General features: G+C 40.2%; 1 protein-coding gene across 1 annotated transcript; it reads right to left on the minus strand.

The window, feature by feature from the left end:
* Positions 1-10,942: 10,942 nt before the first annotated feature.
* Positions 10,943-11,839, minus strand: LOC146458095 (adenosine receptor A3-like). Its single transcript, XM_085091213.1, has one exon. It carries the CDS (start codon positions 11,837-11,839, stop codon positions 10,943-10,945), a length of 897 nt encoding a protein of 298 aa, XP_084947339.1.
* Between the last annotated feature and the right edge of the window lie 7,718 nt (positions 11,840-19,557).

Raw genomic sequence — 19,557 nt, forward strand, 5'->3', positions numbered from 1 at the left:
ATTTTGAAGGCTCTCAAGTTTCCAGCAGTGCTCCTAATTTTCGCCAGCCTTACAGAATCCGGGAGTTGTCGATGCAAAACTAAACAAGGGACTTGCTGCCCATAGGCTTGCCGGTCCTTTTTCCTCTCTCCCTTTTTCAGTGTTTCAGGTCTCTCCACTGGGTCTGGCGCCCAAGAAGTCTCCGGGGGAATTCCGTTTAATTCCCCACCTTTCGTTTCCGAAGGGCTCCTCTTTGAATGATGGGATTTCTCCTAAGAATACTCGGGTTTCCTATGCCACTGTAGAGGATGCAATTCGTTTCATCAAGTCTGTTGGCTCTGTGTGTTTTCTTGCTAAGACAGATATCAAAAATGCCTTCCGGATTATGCCTATTAACCCACAAGACTACCATCTCTTAGGGATATGTTGGAATGGTCTTTACTACTATGACCGGGCAATGCCTATGGGCTGTTCCAGTTCCTGCAAAACTTTCGCAACCTTTAGTACTGCAATTGAATGAATTGCCCAACAGAAATTGAACATTAAGTGCATTCTGCACTTCCTAGATGATTTCCTAATTGTTGCCCCTACTAAGGAGTTTGTCACCATTAACTAAATTTGTTTTTAATGCTATGCAGCTATTTGGGCATTCCCATGGCACCGGAGAAAACCATAGGCCCGGCATCCATAATTACCTTTGCCGGTATCGAATTAGATTCTGTTTTGAAGGAGGCTCTTCTGCCACATAAGAAGCTTGTTAAGTGTCGCATGTTAGTTTTTGGAATTCCTCACCCGTAGGAAAGTCACTCTGAAAGCAATTCAGTCCTCGACAGGCTTTCTTAATTTTGCTTGTTCAGTAGTGGTTCCAGGCCGAGCCTTTCTGCGTCGTTTCCTTGATCTAACCATTAGTGTTCGAGCTCCTCATTTTCTTATCCGGTTATCACGGGATTTGGCAGACTTTAATTTCTCTCCGGGTTTAATGGTCGTTCGTTTTTCCTCTCAGATGCATGGTGTACATCAACTCAGCTTGAACTATTGATGATGCATCTGGTAGCCTGGGTTTGGCACCATTTCTGGTTCACAGTAATGCTATGGGAAATGGCCATCTAGCTGGCGGCGTAGGAATATAACCTTTTTACAATTTTATCCTGTTGTGTTAAGTTTGTACTTGTGGGGTAAAGACATGACCAATCAACGTATTCTGTTTTTTACTGATAATGAAGCTTTGGTCCATGTTATTAATAAGCAATCCTGCCGGGACAAAGACTTGATGGTGTTTGTACGTAAGCTGGTGTTGGTCTGTCTTTCTGATAACATCGTCTTTAAGGCCAAGTATATTCCAGGCTTATGCAACACATTAGCTGATGTATTGTCTCCTTTGCAGTTGCAGACCTTCAAACAGCTGGCACCGGCTTACATGCACCCATGTCCCACAGAGATACCTCTGCATCTGCAGCCTCCCAATTGGCCAACATAGCATCTTTTTCGTTGAGGTCCAATCTTCAGCATTCTTCCATACCCACCTACAAACGGGCATGCAAACTTTTCCACCAGTTTTTCGCAAATTTATTTCAGCTACCATTTCCAGGGTTACCTATCTCACCTTCTGTTTTGGCCCTATTTATCGCATATTTATTAAATAAGCATTACGCCCCATCCACTGTCAATACCTATGTCTCCGCCCTTGGGTTTTCTCACAAGTTGATGTCTCTTTCAGACCCCACTAAATTTTTTTATGTATGTCAAATGCTCAAAGGATACCACAAAAAGGGGTTTCGCCTTGATAGTCGTTTACCAATTTCCCTTCCAAGTTTACACAGGCTGATTTTAGTTGCTCCTCAGCTTCAGGGGTCCCCTTACCAACTTTTTCAATTCCAGGCCATGTGCTCCGTAGCCTTCTATGCATTCTTGCGGTTAGGTGAAATAACTTCTATCCCTCCACAGGCCTCCTCTCCTCCCCTCCAGCTGTACCAGAGCACAAAGTTGCTGTCCGCCACAGGTGACCTGGTTTCTTATAAAGTCACTTTGGGGCATTACAAACATCAGTACAATGCACGCTCCTTTTCAATCATTGTCTCCTGTCAGTCTGTGTCTTGTCCTGTTACCTTATTAACTTAATATTTGACGTTTCGAGGTTTTCATCTGGGACCACTTTTCATGACAGTGAATGGGTTACCGGTTACTCGATCTTCGTTTTCAACTCAACTTTCCATAGCGATACAGCTTTGTGGTCTTCCCCCCTCCTGTTACAAGGGCTACAGCTGTCGTATCGGTGCGGCCTCACATACTGCAGAGGAGGGTTTCTCTGCTGCCCAGATTCGGCTGTTAGGACGGTGAAAATCCAAAATTCATTCCAAAAATTAAATATTTACGGCTGCCTTGCTTGTCTTCTTTGCCATTATGTAATATTTTTATGCTTGTCTTGCCTTTTGAGTGGGCAGTTAGCAAGGGCGGCTGTCTTTCAAGAGGTCAAGGTTTGTTCAATTTTTCCTCTTAGCTAGAATTTACATATTTTCACTGATTCGCAGGAGCAGTTAGAAAGGGCGGCTGTCTACCCGGGTGTCACATCGAATTGTTTTGTTTGGACATGAGCCACTAACAAGGGCGGTAGTTTCCCATGATTTTTGGTGCATAGTTGATTCAATGGTGTACTATCATAATTCCACATTTCTTTTCTCATCTTGGTCCAGCTAGCAAGGGCGGCTGTACCAACCTGTTTTTTTTTTTTTTCCAATTATTGCCGGTATCGCCTACCAACAGTTTATTCCTATGCACAGTTTGCAAGGGCGGCAGCTGTCTTAATTAATTCACTATAACTTTGCCTGTTGATCCAGCTCGCAAGGGCAACTGCCTCTTTCAGGTTTTATCATATCCTCAGCTATTCGCTGGTTCCTCTTGTCTGCTGGCTTTGCCTGGGGTGGGGCAGCATCGGTGTTGTCTTCACGATGCTTATGGCGTTTTCTGTGCCCTCACCTTTACTGGACCAGATTATGTCTCTATCAATGATTATTCAAACTGCATATTTTAAATAAAAGCGGCTATGAACCTATGCTCATAGCCATTTTGGTCCAACTCTGGTAGTCTTGATTCTTTGCTCAGTAAACCTAGCTCAGGCAAGCCAGCATACATTACAGCCATTACATTATACATGTTAAGATGGAAGGGAAAGGCATAAATAATTTTTAAACTAAAAGGATTAAAAGAGGGCAGTTGGTTGAAGCTTAAAACTCTTAAAGTAAACAGCTCAGTAGTTTAAATGTTATGCACCCTCTCCCTAATCAAGCGGACACCACAAACGAAGCATTTTAATTTGCCCGAGTTGCTTGCGGAGTTTTGTGCCGTTAGTGGACGTTTTTACGGTTTTTAAAGCCTGCATCTTGACACCTGTAAAACTGAAGAAACGGTGTGGACGTGTGGCCAATTCGGAGCGCCGCTCGAATGTCTTTTAAAAGGAAAATATCACTTACTTATTTTCGATAAATAAGGAGGGCCATGATACTCAAGCTGTACAGGCCGTAAAACGGAAATTTTGACAATTCATACAAACCCCCCTGATTAAAATATGCAAATTTCCTGGGAAATTGGTAGCGACACGATAAGTTTTCGAATGACAGTTTATGAGTGCTCTACTCTCTGTATTGTGCTTATACTCAATCAGGTGGACTATGTATAAAAAATGATTTTTAAGGTCAATTTTGAGCGAAGTTATGTTATTTCAAAGTTGGCTAACATCCCATGTTTAGTATAAGCCATGTTTGTATCTTAACCAAGATAGCGTCCGCAAAAAGGTCGATTGGTGTAATGTATTACGGTAGACATCTTCGTTTAAAAAACCGTCAAAGTGCGTGCGAAACTAGTGACAGTTCCCACAGCGCATTAAAAACAAACATCAATAAGCCGTCGAGGAGTAGAGGCAGCCTTCAAATTTTCCCAGGGCAGGGTAAAATTCAGCCCTCTCAAAGAAATACCAGTTTAAGCAAAGAACAGTAATGCTACATAAAAGAAACACATTTACAAATATATGAGCATGACTGCCGTCAAAACGGCGAGGTTGACGCAATCGACCCGCATACATCATGTTTGCGTTTTAGAGAACGATAACCACCGGTGCTGTTTTCAATATCCAAATGTTTACACCGTTTGAGTTTTCATTGTCTTCTTTTTCATTCTGGTCACCTAACCTACCAAGTACTGTTGCGACTTGAGATTTTGAAAACCTCTTCCGTAGAACAAACATGACCAAACAGGTTATCTGAGGTTTAGATTATTTCCTAGAAGCAATGTATAGAAAACTTTCCATAGTACTATCCATCCTCGTTTCATTACACCTGCTTCAGCTGAGTTGTCAGCTGCTCACTGGGCTTTATTGCATCATATGTATGCTGGTTAGTGAATTTGTAAACCTGCCAACCTCCTCGATCAGACATGAACTAAAAACCGGCCATAAATACTTAACGTATTCTGATGAAAATACTACCTACTCGCACGCCTTCCTGTTCTCGACGTTATGAAGGGCACGTATTTGCAGCTTAGATGAGAGAATTTTAGAAGAAATCGTTAGTCCAATGTTTAGTTGGTGTGTCTTTTTCTCAGTTCCCACTTGAAAATGCGTTTCTCAATATGTTCACGGTATTGTGTCGAATGTCTCTCATCTTCCAGCAGTAAATCAGAGGATTGAGAGATGAATTCAGGAACAACAGAGTTAAAGTGTAATCCTGTATGATGGTAATCAGAGGGTCAGAGTTACGGGTTATAGCGATAGTCCACAAGATACAATTGTTTGGTAAATAACAAAGTACAAACACAAGATAAACGTAAATTGCAGTGATCGCGGATTTCCTTAGCCTTCCAACATTCGCAATTGCAACATTCTGTGCTAGTTGCTGTACCTGAAGAGCATGGATGTCTTGATGGTGTTGTCGTATGGTCATGTATATCTTGTAACTAAAAGGTGCTACAGTTATTACGCAAGAAACAAAAATGATGGCGAAAATCACGTAAATGATATTTTTTGAGGTCCACAGCCTAACCAACGAAAGAAAAAAAGTGGACAGCCAAATTGCAGTTACCACAGCAACAACACGTTTGTGAGTCACAAGTTCCTGATATCGGAGATGTAGATGAATGGCCAAGAATCTGTCTGCACTCAGAGCTGTAACACCCAAGAACGAAGCAGTAGCAAATAAAGTCCCTAAGATGAGAAACGTCTTATCTACTACTTTATGATTATGAGCTGGATTATTTTCAACGTTTTGTTCCAACCCCATGGCAAGATATGCAATGAAAAAAGGTTGCACCAGTAAACCAACACCAAGATCAGAAACAGCCAGACTCAAGAGTAATGTTCTTAAAGTCCTTGATAACGATGAAGTTTTTCTTATCGCGAGGATTGAGACACTGTTCAACATGGTGGCGGTACAGCATAACAAAGCGTTCAAGATGCAGTTAGCGATGTAAAATGAACGGTATTCTTCAGCTACAGCCATTGAAAATATAAAACAAGTTGAATGTATATTTTTTGCCGAAATGTAAGAAAAACTTTAAATTTTAATTTTAATATTCACAACGCTTCCTTCTAATATTCTTCAAGGAAAAACGTTTCACTGTCCCTGCGACGTGACGTACAAAATTATCCACCGCCGTATAACTGATGATTGCAGACCAGGTTGCTACAAGAACTTGAATTTCGTACAGGTTGGATGTAGAACTAGTCAAAAAACAACATAAGAGACATGAAGCTTACTCGTGAGTTGCAGTGGAAAGCCAAGATACGACAAGGATCACCTGCTTTAAGAAATTGACAGCTAATAGAGCAAAACTTTGTTTTATGTAGGGTTGCATCTTTCACATGCCAAAAAAATTCAACAATTATTTAGAAGCTCCTTGGTTAATTTTTAAAGCAGGCATGATACTTGTTTGTACTTTAATTGTTGATTGACGTCTTTGGGTATCATGGCGCGTTATTATTGTGAAAATCTAACAATTCAAATCAAGAACGGCATTCACACAGCAGACGTTTCTCAATCAAGCGACATGTATACAAATCAAACAACGTGCACTTACAATGACCGGCCTGTCTGCGTTACTCTCTCGAATCGAAGCAAACATACGGGTCGAGCGAACGACATACGAATCGAAGAGATGATTCCCAAATGGAATCGAAGCTTCACATGACGAGCCAATCTCGTATCCAGAGTCCTCGGGCTCTTTGGTCAGCGGTAAATGGCAATCTGATAAAAATACAACAATGCCTAAGCTCTTTTAAAAGAGCTTATGGGTGTTAAAACAGTTTATTCATTTTCTTGCTTAGTTTTTATTTCACTCTTTCTTTCTTTTTTCTGATCTAGTCTTGGACGTTGTTCGTGGAAAGGATATAGGAAGTAAAGCCAGTGAAACATAACACCTGCATTATTCAGCAACCATAGATTATTTTCATTTACTGCTCTCACCGACAGGAAAAGGAGAAACAAGTTATGAATTTGCCTGTTAACAGCAGTCTTTTATCCCAGTGATTATAAAAGCCTCTTATTTTATTTTTTGTCATTTATTAATTGCTTTACCTTTAACATACTTAATGAATACATGTCACGAAGAAAAATAAGGGTCTGTCTCTGTGTATAAAATGAACAGCAGGTGTTCGCTTATGCATGTAAAGAAGATAATATTCAAACCTGATGAAAGCAGACCTGGCTACAAGCAGCGTCAGGTTCGTTCCTTCAGATAGGAAACACAGCCATTACCAGTAACTTGTAATCAACACATACAAAATAACAGGTATTGAGGTAGTTTAGCTAGAGTTGTTCTCCAAAAGTAAGCCATACAACATCGATCACATGTTTACCCAAATGAATATTTAAAACGAGATGGAAAGATTCGGATGGAAAGTTACTTTTTAATTTCTTTTTAGTCCATCCATGACACTCTTTGATTCGGCTACGTTAGTTGTCAAAGTGAAAACGAGTATGCTATTATATGTTGTTTTAATTGTTGGTCACTGAACCCGGAAATCACTTATTTGCATAATTGGTTTCTGTTGACAAAATTTAAAATTAAAGAACAAATATTCTAAACAAGACAATTTGCTAGAGTGTGCCGATAAGAAAATCGGCTCCTAGAATGCGGAACTCAGGCGCTTAAACTCTACTAAGAACAGTAGAATGTGACCTTAGCATAGATCTAGTTTCTACATGCTGTTTTCTGTCCCCAGGCTAAAAATAGTTATTATGCAAAGGAAGTTCTATGTCGGAGGCAGTTCGCGCGATCAGCCGATGATCATAGCCTCGATGAAACCCGTTCAAGCCTCATTGATGAGAACTTTTCACTGGAGATTCGTCATGAAACGGTTGTTTAAAGAGCCTAAGAGAATTGAAGAAGATAAATTGATTACGAGAGGCTTTGTTTGTACACTGTTCGGTTGCGATAACCTCTCTTTTTTCAGCTATGACTAGAAACTGTGCTTTATTCGGCTTTCTTTAAAAACGCAAAGCTGACAACTTCTGTATGACATGCACGGTGCACAGGTGTGGATATTAGAATTTTTTTACTTGACAAAAAACAAGCACATTTCAACAGGAGACCGGTAAGGGAGACCGGGAGATTCTATCCGTATCCGGGATACTCCCACATAAATCCTGGAGATATATGGGTGTCTACTTTCACTGTCCACTTTTTTTTTTTTTTTTTTGAGAATTTCAAACGCAAACTAAAAATTTAAATTTGCAATCTTGTGACTCGTGAATGGCTTGACTCTGGCAAGGAATTAAATGACAGAACGAAAGAAACAAGCAAACTGCGTTAAACCACCATTCGCCCAAGATATTCCGTGAGCAGCGGTTAGTCGCGATAATTTATTCCTTGATATACTTCATTCATGTACATTTTCCATGGTTTTCTCATCACCTTTCATTAATAATTTTTTTGAACTAAATGGTTTTAAGAGGGCAGCTGTCTCAAGCTTGAAACTCTTTAAAGTAAACAGCTCAGTAGTTTAAATGTTGTGCACACTCTCCCTACCAAAGCGGATGCCAGAAACGAAGAATTCTAATATGTCCGAGTTGCTTTGCGGCGTTTTCTGCCGTTAATAGACATTTTTGTGATTTTTGAAGCCTGCATCTTGACTTTGGGAGGGGGGGGGGGGGGGCAAACACCTGTAAAATTAAAGCAACTGTATGGACGTTTGGGCGATTTTGAGTCTCCGCTCGAATATCTTTTAAAAGGGAAATGTCATATGATTATTTTCGAATAATATGGAGGGAAGATTCAGAGTGTAATGGCCGTATGACAGCAATTTTAAAACTTCATACAAACCCTCCTGATTAATATATGCAAATTTCCTGCGAAATTATCAGCCGCATGAGAAGATTTCTAATGACAGTTTAGGAATTCTCTAGTCTCTGTATTGTGCTAATATTTGATCAGGTAATTAAATGATGTATATAAAAATAATTTTTAAGTTTGTCAATTTCGAGCGGAGTAATAATGTTTCAAAGTTGGCCAAAATACCACACTTGATATTAGCCATGTTTGTCTCCCAAGTAAGCGTCTGCCAAAAGGTCGACTGGCCAAATGTATAAGGGTAAACATCTGCGTTTTAAAAACCGTCAAAGCGCGTGCATCACTAGTGACAGTTGGCCCCGACGAAACCCGTTCAAGCCTCATTGATGAGAACTTTTCACTGGAGATTCGACATGAAGCGGTAGTTTAAAGAAACTAAGAGAATTGAAGAAGATCAATTGATTACGAGAAGCTTTGTTTGTACACTGTTCGGTTGCGATAACCTCTCTTTTTTCAGTTATCACTTGAAACTGTGCTTTATTCGGCTTTCTTTAAAAACACAAAGCTGGACACTTCTGTACGACACGGTGCACAGGTGTGGATATTAGAATTTTCTTACTTGTCTAAAAACAAGCATATTTCATCTCACAATAAATGATGAGTCAAATTTTTTGGGGTGCCTCAGTGGTCATAATATCGACAACCTTTGGAAATCTGAAATCAAGCGTTTTTTTTTTTTTTTTTTTTTTTTTGGTGGGGGGGGGGGGGGGGAATAGTGTGGAGAAAAGATCAAAAGTTGCTTTCATCCGGGAAATTTGGTGACCGTTAAGGGAGATCGGGTGATTCTCTCCGTATCCGGGATACTCCCTTATAAATCCGGGAGATATATGGGTGTCTGCGTTCACTGTCAACTTTTTTTGTTTTTTTGGAATTTCGTTCGCAAACTAAAAATTTAGATTTGCAGTCTTGTGACTCATGAATGGCTTGACTCTGGCAAGGAATTAAATGACAGAAAGAAAGAAACAAGCAAACTGCGGTACACCACTATTTGCCCAAGATGTTCCGAAGGGAAGCGGTTAATCGCGATTTTTTATTTCTTGATATACTTAATTTATGTGCATTTCCCATGATTCTCCCTTAACCTTTCATAAATAATTTTCTTAAACTAAAGGGTTTTAAGAGGACAGCTGTCTCAAACTTGAAACTCTTTAAAGTAAACAGCTCAGTAGTTTAAATGTTGTGCACACTCTTCCCAATCATGCGGACACCACAAACGAAGAATTCTGGTATGTCCGAGTTATTTTGCGGCATTTCTGCCGTTAATAGACATTTTCGCGATTTTTGAAGCCTGCATCTTGACTGGGGGAGGGGGGGGGGCAAACACCTGTAAAATTAAAGGAACTGTATGGACGTGTGCCGATTTTGAGTCTCCGCTCGAATATGTGTTTAAAGGGAAATGTCATATGGTTTTTTTCGAAAAATAAGGAGGGAGATTCAGGGTGTAATGACCATATAAAGGAAATTTTAAAACTTCATACAAACCCTCCTGATTAACATATGCAAATTTCCTGCGAAATTGTAAGCCGCATGAGAAGATTTCTAATGACAGTTTATGAGTGCTGTACTCTATGTATTGTGCTAATATTTAATCAGGTAGATGATATATATAAAAACAATTTTTAAATTTGTCCATTTCGAGCGTAGTTACAATGTTTCAAAGTTAGCCAACATCCAACACTTAATATTAGCCATGTTTGTCTCCCAACCAAGATAGTGTCTGCGAAAAGGTCGATTGTTGAATGTATTAGCGTAAACATCTGCGTTTTAAAAACCGTCAAAGCGCGTGCATCACTAGTGACAGTTGCCACAGCGCATTAAAAGCAAAAGTCAGTAAGCTTTTGAGGAATAGAGGCAGCCTTCAGACTTTGCCAAGGCAGGGTAAAATCCAGCCATCTTCAAAAGTTATCAGTTTACGCAAAGAACAGTAATGCTACCTAAAACAAGAACATTTACAAATATATGCGCATGACTGCCGTCAAAACGGCGAGGTTGAAGCAATCGACCATACATCATGATTGCATTTTAGAGGTCAATAACCACCGGTGCTGTTTTCAATATCCAAACGTTTACACAGTTTGACTTTTTGGATTCTTTTCAATTCTGGTCACGTGACCTACCAAGTACTGTTGCGACTTAAAATTTTGAAAACCTCTTCCATGGAACAAACATGGCCAAACAGGAGGCTGAGGAGATTCAGACTTTTTCCTAGATAGGATGTTAAGGAACTTTCCATTGCACTATTTGTCCCCCTCCCCCCTCCCCCTCTCACACATGACATCTGCTTAACTTAGTTGTTAGCTGCTCACTGAGATTCCTTCGCGTTCTTTGTATGCTGTCCATAGTGAACCTCCTCGATCAGTGACTTGTACTGAAAACCGATCATCAGTATTTTCGCAATCTGATAAAAGAAGTACTACCTACTCGCATGCCGCTTGTTTCTCGGTCATGAAGGACACGTATTTGTAGCTAAGTTGAGAGAATCTCGTTGAACGTGAATACCGGTGTATGAAAATTCATGCATTTGAACTGCAAGTTGCGTATATAGCTATGATGACCATTCATTTATTCATTAGACAGTTATATTTCAGAAGAAATCATAAGCACGTTGTTTAGTTGGTGTGTCCTTTCCTCAGTTCCCACTTGAGAATGCATTTCGCAGTATGTTCAAGATATTGTGTCGAATGTCTCTCATCTTCCAGCTGTAAATCAGAGGATTAAGAGAAGAATTGAGAAAAATCAGAGTAAAAGTGTAACGCTGTAAGATGGTAATCAGAGGGCCAGAGTTACCGGTTATAGCGATAGTCAACGTAACACTAGTGTCTGGTAAATAACAAAGCACAAACACAACATAAACGTAAATTGCAGTGACTGCTGATTTTCTGAGTCTTCCGAAATTCGCCATTGCAACATTCTGTGCCAGTTGCTGTACTTGAAGAGCTTGGATGTCTTGTTGATGTTGTCTTACTGCCATGTATATCTTGTGGCTAAGAACTGCAACAGTTATTAAGCAAGCAACATAAATGATGGCAAAACTCATGTAAATAATATTCACTGGGGTCCACGGCCTAACAAACGAAAGAGATACGCTGAACAGCCAAATTACAGTTACCACAGCAACAACACGCTTGTGAGTCACAAGTTCCTGATATCGGAGATGAAGATGAATGGCCAAGAACCTGTCTGCACTCAGAGCTGAGACACCAAAGAACGAGGCAAACACAAATAAATTCAATGGGATGAAAAATGCCTTGTACACGACATTATCATTATGAACTAGATTCTTTACAGCGTTTTGTTCCAGCTCCATGATAAGAACTGCAATGTGCATAGGTTGCACAAGTAAACCAACTCCAAGATCAGAAACAGCCAGACTCAGGAGCAATGTTTTCATAGTCTTCGGTAACGATGAAGTTTTTCTCAACGCGAGGATTGAAACGCTACTCAACATGGTGGCGGTACAGCATAACAAAGCGTTCAAGATGCAATTAGCGATGTGAAATGAACGGTATTCTTCAGCTACAGCCATTGAAAGTATAAAACAAGTTGAATGGATATTTTTTGACGAAAGGTAAGAAAAACTTTAAATTTGAATTTTAATATTCACGACGCTTCCTACTAATACTCTTCAAGGAAAGACGTTTCACTGTTCCTGCGACGTGATGTACAAAATTATCCACCGTCGTATAACTGATGATCGCAGACCAGGTTACCGCATTAGCTTGAATTTCGTACAAGATGGAAACAGAACTAGTGTAAAAACAACATAAGAGACATTTGTGAGGCTTATCCCTGAGTTGCAGTGGAAAGACAAGATACCATATGGATCACCTGTTTTTCCAAATCGACAGTTAATTGAGCGAAACTTTGTTTTATATAGGGTCGTGTTTATCACATGCAAAAAAACAATTCAACAATTATTCAGAAGCCCTTTCGTTAATTGTCAAAGCGAGCATGATATTTGTTTCTTCTCTAATTGTCGATCGACGTCATTGGGTATAATGGCGCGTTTTTACTGTCAAAATTCAACATTGCAAATCGAGCACATTTACAGACCTTTAGACAGAAGAGGTTTCGAAATCAAGCGACATGTATACAAAGAGAGGAAATTTTACCACAACTGTTTCTAATCTCGCAATCTGATTGGCTAATTTTCTGTTGTCGATAAGAGTCTAGACAACGCTGCTCGCGTCAATCAGCGCGCGGAAATTTTGACAGTTATGTAAAAATTTTCTTTGATATTGTGGTAAAAAACAAATCGAATGTGCTTGAGCGTTGTCTGTACTCTTATCGACAACGATATTCGTCATCACAGTGGTCAAAATTTGTTGTGGACTCACTTGGCTGCGCCTCGTGAGTCCACAACATTTTGACCACTGTGATGACGAATATCGTTGTCGATAAGAGTACAGACAACGCCAAACCACATTCGATTTGTTAAGTGTACTCACAATGACCGGCACTGATATTTTGCGTTACTTTCTCGAACCGAAGACATTCGGTACAAATTGACCGTGCAATTTACTGGTCGAACGGACGACATACAAATCGAACAGACGGTTTCCAAATGGAATCGAAGCTTCAGAAAACCAGCAGACAACCCATGATTCCTTGCAGGGGCGATCTATATCCGCTGCTTATCTAGTCCGCGGCCTCGAAGTATATCCTCTGTTCCCACGTGGGCGAAAACACAGGTGAACTAAGTTTCATGAATATTCATGAATATTTCATTTCAAGAATCTTGGATAGCTCCGCTTTTGAATAAAAAATTGTGATCTATTTTTAATGCCTCTTGTCGTCTTTTTTGACATAAAGGCTTCCGATAGCAAAATTTCATGAGTCTTCATCTACGCTACGGCACCTTTAAATAGAAATTGTATTCATCATCTATATAAACGACATCTCGACAGATTTGACATCAACTGTCAAGATATATGCAGACGATACTAAAATCTACCGCACAATTGGTTCACCGGATGTTATATCCCTGCTCTGCAGTGTGACCTAGATCGATTAGGCGTATGGGCAAATAAGTGGCAGATGAACTTTAATCCGGATAAATGCGAGGTGATGCGTATTACACATAGAAAGGATAAAACCAAACCTATTTATTCGCTGGGAGGGCAATTTAGGTCGGTAGAGAACACCAAGGACCTCAAGGGGTAACCATCTCTTCTGACCTGTCCTGGGGCAAGCATGTGTTTGCAACGGTGAATAAGGCAAATACAGTATTGGGTATCATACAGCGGTCCTTTGGAACAAATACCCGGGATGTGTTTTCGCAGCTCTACAAGTCATTGGTCCGGCCTATACTTGAGTATGCGGCTCCTGTTTGGAGCCCGTACTTGATTAAGAATATTGTGGCGCTGGAAAAGGTTCAAAGAAGAGCTTCGCGACTTGCTTTAAGGCAGAAACGTGGCGAAATGAGTTATGAACATCGTTGTAGTTTACTGAAATGGGAAACATTAGAGAAGCGAAGAGAATTTCTTTCTCTGGTTCAATGTTATAAGATAGTTTTTGGCATTGATCACCTCTCTTTCCCAGATTTCTTTGAGTTTGCCAAAAGTACTCGTACAAAAGCTAAACCACGACCATAAACTTTACTTGAAAAGAGCGGTTTGTAATTGCTACAAATATTCTTTCTTTATTCGCATTGTAAGTAAATGGAACGACTTGCCAGGATATGTTGTACATGCCGAATCATTATCTGTTTTTAAGAGTAGAGTTAAAATTCACTTGAATATTTGTTGAATCAGTAGCCATCGAATTTTATCTTGTTTTTAGAAATTTTAAAATATTTTTGCAAGTTTTTAGTTAGGGAAATTGTTTTTGTACAAGGATAACCTCACGATTTCCCTATTCAGGATGTTTTTGTATTTTGTTATAGCCTCCTGAATAAAATGTTATGTTATGTTATGTCTTGTAAGTAAAAGGGACAACAAAAAAGAACCAAACAAAAGAAGGCAGTGTAAAATTTCAGTGAATTAAATTTCGAGCGAATTTTAACACTAACGATAATTGTCAATGCGAACAATATCAAATTTTAGGTACTTCACTGGGTAACAAAACATAATAGCGAGTATTGTTAATAAGTAAGCTAATGCCGTCGCCCCTTTTCTTCCCCGCCAATTATCATCCCGCGACCGAATCAGGTTATGGCCGTTCTGAGTATTGATAGTAGTATTCCGTCTTCCAGCAGTCGTACAGCTTATACGGGAAGGTAACCTAACGGTTGTGGTGGAGTGTCATTTACCTTTCTTCAGACAACTAGACCTCTGAAAAAAGTGGTCAGGTGTTTCCATAGGAACAATGGGCAGGAGTATATGGGTAATTTCTCTGGGTTTTCATTTTTTTGTGTATTTGTTTGCTTTTTATATAAAGCTATCAAACGAATCGGGGCCTATTCGCCCAAGATATTCGATGCATGAGCAGTGGTTAGTCACGAATATTTATAAATTTCCTTGACTTGCTATTTATGTATTTCCCATGATTCTCTCTTTATCTGTGATAAATAATTATTAAACTAAAGGGTTTTAAGAGGACAGCTGTCTCAAGCTTGAAACTCTTAAAATAAACAGCTCAGTACTTTGAATGTTGCGCACACTCTCCCTAATCATGCGGACACCACAAACGAAGAATTTTAATATGTCCGAGTTGATTGTGCGTTTTGTGCCGTTAGTAGACACTTTCCCGGTTTTTGAAGCCTGCATCTTGACTGGGGGACAAACACCTGTAAAATTTAAGAAACTGTATGGACCTGTGGCCGATTTGGAGCCTCCGCTCGAATATGTCTTTTAAAAGGGAAATGCCATATGCTTATTTTCGAAAAATAAGGACGGAATATTCAAGCGGTAATGGCCGTAAAACGGAAAGTTTGAAAATTCATACAGACCCTCCTGATTAAATATGCAAATTTACTTCGAAATTGGAAGCGACATGAGAAGATTTCTAGTAACAGTTTATGAATTCTATAGTGTCTATATTGTGCTAATATTCGATCAGGTAGATGATGTATATAAAAGTAATTTTTAAGTTTGTCAATTTGGAGCGGAGTTATAATATTTCAAAGTTGGCCAACATCCAACACTTATTATTAGCCATGTTTGTCTCCCAACCAAGATAGCGTCTTCGAAAAGGTCGACTGGCCAAATGTATAAGGGTAAACATCTGCGTTTTAAAAACTGTCAAAGCGCGTGCATCACTAGTGACAGTTGCCACAGCGCATTAAAAACAAAAGTCAGTAAGCCTTTGAGGAATAGAGGCAGCGTTTAGATTTTTACCCAAGGTAGGGTAAAATCCAGCCCTCTTCAAAAATTATCAGTTTACGCAAAGAACAGTTATGCTACTAAATGAAGAACATTTACAAATATATGCCCATGACTACCGTCAAAACGGCGAGGTTAAAACAATCGACCATACATCAGGTTTCCATTTTAGAGAAAGATAACCACCGGTGCTGTTTTCAATGTCCAAACCTTTGCACCGTTTGAGTTTTCACTGGCTTCTTTTCAACTCTGGTCACGTCACGTACCAAGTACTGTTGCGACTTAAAATTTTGAAAACCTCTTCCGTGGGACAAACATGGCCAAACAGCAGGCTGAGGAGGTTCAACCTATTTCCTAGATACGATGTGTAGGAACTTTCCATCGCACTATTTGTCCCCCTCCCACTCTCATACAAGACATCTGCTTCAACTGAGTTGTTAGCTGCTCACTGGGATTCGTTCGCGTTCTATCTATGCTGTCCATAGTGAACCTCCTTGATCAGTGACTTGTACTAAAAACCGATCGTCCGAACTTTCGCAATCTGATAAAAGAAGTACTACCTACTCGCATGCCTCTTGTTTTTCGGTCATAAAGGACACGTTTTTGTAGTTAAGATGAGGGAATCTCGTTGAAAGCGAATACCGGTGTATGAAAATTCATGCATTTGAACTGCAAGTTGCGTATATAACTATGATGACCATTCATTTATTCATGAGACAATCATATTTCAGAAGAAATCATAAGCACGTTGTTTAGTTGGTGTGTCCTTTCCTCAGTTCCCACTTGAGAATGAGTTTCGCAGTATGGCCATGATATTGTGTCGAATGACTCTCATCTTCCAGCAGTAAATCAGAGGATTGAGAGATGAATTCAGGAATAACAGGGTTACAGCGTAACGCTGTATGATGGTAAGAAGAGGTTCATAGTTATCGGCTATAGCGATAGTCCACAAAATACAAGTGTCTGGTAAATAACAAAGCACAAACACAACATAAACGTAAATTGCAGTGACTGCTGATTTTCTGAGCCTTCCAACATTCGCCATTGCAACATTCTGTGCTAGCTGCTGTACTTGAAGAGCTTGGATGTGTTGTTGGTGTTGTCGTACGGCCATGTATATCTTGTAACTAAGTAGTGCTACAGTTATTAAGAAGGCAACATAAATGATGGCAAAAATCACGTAAATAATATTCACTGGGATCCACAGCCTAACCAAGGTAAGAAATACACTGAACAGCCAAATTGCAGTTAACACAGCAACAATACGTTTAAGCGTCACTAGTTCGTGGTATCGGAGATGAAGATGAATGGCCAGAAATCTGTCTACAATCAGAGCTGTGACACCAAAGAACGAGGCAAACACAAATAAATTCAATGGGACGAGAAATGCCTTGTACACGACATTATCATGAGCTAGATTGTTTACAGCGTTTTGTTCCAGCTCCATGATAAGAAATGCAATGTGCATAGGTTGCACCAGTATACCAACGCCAAGATCAGAAACAGCCAGATTCAGAAGCAATGTTTTTAAAGTCTTTGGTAACGACAAAGTTTTTCTTATCGCGAGGATTAAGACGCTGTTCAACATGGTGGCGGTACAGCATAACAAAGCGTTCAAGATGCAATTAGCGATGTAAAATGAGCGGTATTCTTCAGCTACAGCCATTGAAAATATAAAACAAGTTGAATGTATATTTTTTGCCTAAAGGTAAGAAAAACTTTAAATTTGAATTTTAATATTCACGACGCTTCCTACTATGATAATCTTCAAGGAAAGACGTTTCACTGTTCCTGCGACGTGACGTACAAAATTATCCACCGTCGTATAACTGATGATCGTAGACCAGGTTACCGCAACAGTTTGAATTTCGTACAGAATGGAAACAGAGCTAGCGTAAAAACAACAGAAGAGACATTTGTGAGGCTTACCCGTGAGTTGCAGTGGAAAGACAAGATACGACATGGATCACCTGTTTTTTCAAATCGACAGTTAATTGAGCGAAACTTTGTTTTATATAGGGTCGTCTTTATCACATGCAAAAAAACAGTTCAACAATTATTTAGAAGCCCCTTCGTTAACTGTCAAAGCGAGCATGATATTTGTTTGTTCTATAATTGACGGTCGGCGTCATTGGGTATCATGGCGCGTTTTTACTGTCAAAATTCAACATTGCAAATCGAGCATCTTTTACAGACCTTTACACAGCAGACGTTTCTAAATCAAGCGACATGTATACAAATGGTCACAAATCGAGGAACGTGCATGTACTCACAATGAGCGGCATTTTTGCGTTACTTTCTCGAACCGAAGACATTCTGTACAAATTGACCGTGCACTTTACTAGTCGAGCGGACGACATACAAATCGAACAGACGGTTTCCAAATGGAATCGAAGCTTCAGAAAACCAGCAGACAACCCATGATTCCTTGCAGGGGTGATCTATATCCGCTGCTTATCTAGTCTGCGGGTTCGAAGTATCTCTTCTGTTTTCACGTGGGCGAAAACATGAATATTTCATTTCAAGAATTTTGGACAGCTCCGCTTTTGAATAAAAAATTGTTATCAATTAAAATACCTCTTGTCGTCCTTTTCGACATAAAGGCTTCCGATAGCAAAATTTCATCGGTCTTCATCTACGCTACGGCACCTTTAAATAGAACAGAACGTCATCTTGTCGGTAAAAGGTTCAACAAAAAAGAACCAAACAAAAGAAGGCATTGCAACCTTGTGACCTTGCCACTACGGGCCAGAACTGACGCTACTATGATGAAAATTGTCGTCTTCTCCGCCAGTCCCCATCCACCGCTGTGCCTTGGGGTAATGTCCATTGGGAGCTATGGCTCCTGGCCCAGAACAGTTCCCAGTCCCATAAACCCCAGTCCAATGCAGTCACTGGGAAAATAAATCAGGCTGTTAGTGTTACCAAGAGCGACTGTTTTTAATATCGCAGAGGAGGGGAATGCTCGAAGTGTTCTTTCAAGCATACTTGCTGTAAGTGTGAGGGACCGCATCGGGCCCTGCATTGTAGTTATCGTGGCTTTAACGTTAATTCTGGTAACAAGTCCCAAACTCGTGGACCACTCAAGCCTAGTGGTGGCCCTAGCCCATCTCCAGGGATCCCTCGCCCAGTTACCAACACCCATAAAAGTTGATCACCTCTTACATTTTCTTTCTGGGTATACCCATTTAATTGTGGAATGTTTGTCTGCGGTGCTTGCACATGGTTTTCCCCTACATTTTGAAGGCTCTCAAGTTTCCAGCAGTGCTCCTAATTTTCGCCAGCCTTCCAGAATCCGGGAGTTGTCGATGCAAAACTAAACAAGGGACTTGCTGCCCATAGCCTTGCCGGTCCTTTTTCCTCTCTCCCTTTTTCAGTGTTTCAGGTCTCTCCACTGGGTCTGGCGCCCAAGAAGTCTCGGGGGGAATTCCGTTTAATTCCCCACCTTTCGTTTCCGAAGGGCTCCTCTTTGAATGATGGGATTTCTCCTGAGAATACTCGGGTTTCCTATGCCACTGTAGAGGATGCAGTTCGTTTCATCAAGTCTGTGTGCTTTGTGTGTTTTCTTGCTAAGAGAGATATAAAAAATGCCTTCCGGATTATGCCTATTAACCGACAAAACTACCATCTCTTAGGAATATGTTGGAATGGTCTTTATTACTATGACCGGGCAATGCCTATGGGCTGTTCCAGTTCCTGCAAAACTTTCGCAACCTTTAGTACTGCAATTGAATGGATTGCCCAACAGAAATTGAACATTAAGTCCATTTTGCACTTCCTAGATGATTTCGTAATTGTTGCCCCTACTAATTTGGGCATTCCCATGGCACCGGAGAAAACCATAGGCCCGGCATCCGTAATTACCTTTGCCGGTATCGAATTAGATTCTGTTTTGATGGAGGCTCTTCTGCCACATAAGAAGCTTGTTAAGTGTCGCATGTTAGTTTTTGGAATTCCTCACCCGTAGGAAAGTCACTCTGAA

Source organism: Pavona decussata, unplaced genomic scaffold (assembly GCF_977016875.1).
Source record: "Pavona decussata unplaced genomic scaffold, jaPavDecu1.1 SCAFFOLD_234, whole genome shotgun sequence".
NCBI classification, from domain to species: Eukaryota; Metazoa; Cnidaria; class Anthozoa; order Scleractinia; family Agariciidae; genus Pavona; species Pavona decussata.

Coding starts and splice junctions, on each gene's coding strand:
- LOC146458095 (XM_085091213.1), bottom strand. CDS start 11,839: ATGGCTGTAGCTGAAGAATACCGTTCATTTCACATCGCTAATTGCATC.